We start from the raw sequence: 3,494 nt of genomic DNA, 5'->3' as shown, positions 1-3,494 counted from the left end.
AGAGAAATGAAGGATACAGATCCACAAATGTAATAAATAAGAATGTCATACCTTTGCCGACTACCTATAAGAATTACTGAATCAGAAATCAGACTGACCTATTTTTTCCTATCTGCTGATTATTTTTGTCTTCTTAAGACAAATTTGTCTATGGCTCAATAACCAAAAAGATATTAAACTAATTTTATTTCAAAAACACTAAAGGAATAGTACACAACATTCGATAACACCTAAGATCAAAGAACTCTGGAGACTGAACGGAAAAGGCCCATTAAAAATCGCTGTAGAAAAATACGACAGATGCTTCGTTGTCCCGATACTGCTCATGCGCCCGCATTACCTGCTCTCTCTCGTGAGGACTTAGTGTTGTAGATAGAGTAAATATTATGTTTGTCGAGATGAGTTTCCAGAAACGCCACGGGAAAGGCACCAGCAACGGCAGCCAGACACTCTCCTAATGCAGAACGCTGCCTGTAAGTGGAAAACACTCATAATTTTATGTCTTCCGAGTAATTAATTGAAGTTTTATTAAAATTGGCAAGTTTAACCTAAAATAATAATGATAGTGCTACTAATAAAATCAATCCCCAAATCCAACTTCTATATTGCAAAACATGATATGCTTTCAGTAGCAAAGTCCCTGCCATTTAAAAAAAATCTAAATTATCTGCCAGATTAAAAGAACTTAAAAACAGTACAGACCAAAATAACAAGAAAACCCCTGTAAATCCCCCGCAAGTTTGGACATTTCTGTTTCTTTTACTTTCTTTTTTTTTTAATGTAATGACCTACTGAGGAAGAATTCTTTCTATGTCAATAAACAGATGAATAAAATTTAAAAAATGAAGTATTACTAATAACTAATATGTTTTTATGAAAATTACCATATATCAGTAATAGCAAGGTAGCTAAGAAATACTTACATACTAATGCATATTACTGGTAACACTTAGAATCGATTTATCATTTTCAAGGGAAGGAGTGTGTTTAGGGAATCAGACTGGAATCAATTGACCCAGAGCAGGTTAGGCTTCCTTGCCGCTGACAGAAATGCTCTCTCTCCCTTAGTTATCAACTTAATCTATGGCTTTCCTGGCACGTTAAGAGTTTACTAAGTATAGAACGATATGACGGTCATTTCAGCATATTATGAACTACTTAAATGATTTTATGTAACTATCTCATCTTGAAAGTTAATAAAATAGATCCAATTATAATTACAGAATTCTCTCAGGGCATTTTAAATGTCTCACTGAGAAAAATACAACACTTAAATTAACAATGTCTGATGACCTAATATTTTAATTAAAAAATGACTAGGTATTTAATTAGCTAGGAGAATGTGTCCCCTTATAGAGTGACATTCAATAAAATAAAAATCAAACACTTAATAACATGGCATTATTAAGAACAGTTTAGGACATCGAGGAATTACAAAGATCACAGGTTTTGATTCGGACAGACCTCAGTTCTAATCCTTTTCCTAACACTTGTACCACTGTGGGAAAATCAGTCTAAGTTTTGCTTTCCTTACTTAAAAATGGGGACGCGGAATTGCGAAACTTCCATTAAACAGTACGAGTTCAATAAGTGTTTCAAAATAATGGGAAACAATTTATTTAAGAATTTAATAGCTTAAGATGCTTCATGTATAAGTAACTTCACAGCAGGTAATTTCTTCTCTTGCATGTTATTGGACTAGTCCTTTCGATAATAACTTATGTGAATTATTTAAGAATTTACATTTTTGATTCAATTAGTACTTATAAGATCAACTCTGACCATTTCTGTTGGTATTCTGGAAACAGCAATTTTTCTTCTGGATGACTTTACTAACGTATCTGTATTTTCATTAGTACAGGGTCACTTTTTCATTTTTTTCAAAATATCTTTTACCCATCTTCAAAATTTTATTTCTATATTCTCCACAAATCACTTTATAATTACAAGATATGTATAAATACATATATCTACATACTTCTGATAGACTCATAAACAAGTTTAAATTTTATATTAAACATGGTCTTTACCATAATCTTTTACTTTTTTTTCATAACTAAACTGTCTTTTATTTTATCAACTCAAATTTGGCTTAAAAATTATCTAATTACACTCAACCAATTCAATACGTCTACTTGGTTGTTTATTTTACAACTAGGGAAAAGTTAAAGTGAAGACTCTTGAAATAAATACTTAAAACACTTGAAACAGCTATTAATGCAAAGTTAAATTTTAAAATCTTACCTTTCCACATAAATGCTCTTGCTCGTTCCCAAAGCATATAAGCTGGTCAGAATTCTATAACATGACACCTGTACATCTTCCACTATGAAGAAAGAAAATCTCACGTGAAAAAAATGCTTATTTATACATCGTCCTAAGAAAGTTTAGGCTACAAACAAAATTCTATATAGAAGGCACACTAATATTTTAACATTTAAAAGAAGCAATATAAGAGCAAACAGGTATGTAAAATAAAATACAAAATCTTTCAAACAGAATCCTTTTCTTTCAGGAGTGGAAGGCGTTCTAAAGAATCGCGCTGTGATTGTTTAGAACGTTATAGGACTGATTTCTTTATCATTTTTCTCCAGGTAGAAGAATAAAAAATTTCCTCAAGAATAAAATTATGCACAAGACTATCTGGGAGGACAGGTAGGTTTTGACTCTTGTTCCAAAGACGCAGAAAGACTGTTCTTTTAAGTCTCAAATGAACACACCAAAGAACGCTGGAGGACGGTGTGCGTCGGTTATTTCTGACATTGAAGGTGTCTGTGTCACTTGGGTAGTTTGAAGCGCGACAATGAAATAAACTTTTACAGATGATCTATGATCCAATTAGACGCGTTTCAAAGGCAAGGCAGTCTAAGGGCCCTGCACCGCCGACTGCACCGCTGCCCCAGGGCCCAGAGCAAGCAGCAGAGGTGGGCGGAGCAAACGCCCGTATCCTCCGGGCGGTTCGGTGTCCACGCAGCACCGCCGCCAGCGCTCCTACCGCTTCAGGTAAATGCTTTGCCACTAGGGGCCGTGTCACCCACCAGGAAACGCAGTGGTTTTCTGCAGGGTGGCACTCGCCTGGGGTACCTCCTCTGCTGAGTGTCAGGGCCGGGTCAGCGGCCGAGACCCGCCCGGCTGCCCGACAAGGGCTCACGGCTTCGCCCACGTCCACGTCAGCAGGCGAGCAGGACCTCGGGGCAGGTCACGTGTTTTGTTTTGTTTTTTAAAATACCCTTGGGCATTCTGTGGCCATCTTTAATAACTAGAGCATTCCAGCCAAAAACAGCTGATTAAGTCCCCCGCGAAAATGGGCTGAACCCTACAGACAGAAGCTCTCTGAGCCGCCCCATCAACCGGTCACAGACACGGCCTTTGTCTCAGCAGTCTTGATGTCTGCTGGCAGTCCAGCTTGTGGAAACGCTGTGTGGCTCAAAAATAATCTGAAACATTTCACGTTGCATGTCCCATGGTCAAATGGCATCAGAGACAGACAACGC

The 3,494-nt window shown here is 37.1% G+C and overlaps 1 protein-coding gene across 1 annotated transcript in view; it reads right to left on the bottom strand.

Moving 5' to 3' along the window:
- LOC105304450 (ryanodine receptor 2) overlaps nucleotides 1–3,494 on the bottom strand; it is a gene marked incomplete at its 5' end in the record, with an annotated part of 220,090 nt that overhangs the window by 108,737 nt on the left and 107,859 nt on the right. The window contains 2 exons of the mRNA XM_023522367.1: nucleotides 341–471; nucleotides 2,245–2,343. Of these exons, the coding sequence (XP_023378135.1) occupies nucleotides 341–471; nucleotides 2,245–2,343 (230 nt within the window). The remainder of the gene's footprint in view (nucleotides 1–340; nucleotides 472–2,244; nucleotides 2,344–3,494) is intronic.

Source organism: Pteropus vampyrus, unplaced genomic scaffold (assembly GCF_000151845.1).
Source record: "Pteropus vampyrus isolate Shadow unplaced genomic scaffold, Pvam_2.0 Scaffold342, whole genome shotgun sequence".
Taxonomy (NCBI): domain Eukaryota; kingdom Metazoa; phylum Chordata; class Mammalia; order Chiroptera; family Pteropodidae; genus Pteropus; species Pteropus vampyrus.
Note: the sequence above shows the minus strand (reverse complement) of the source record. Positions and strands in the feature narration are given on the sequence as shown.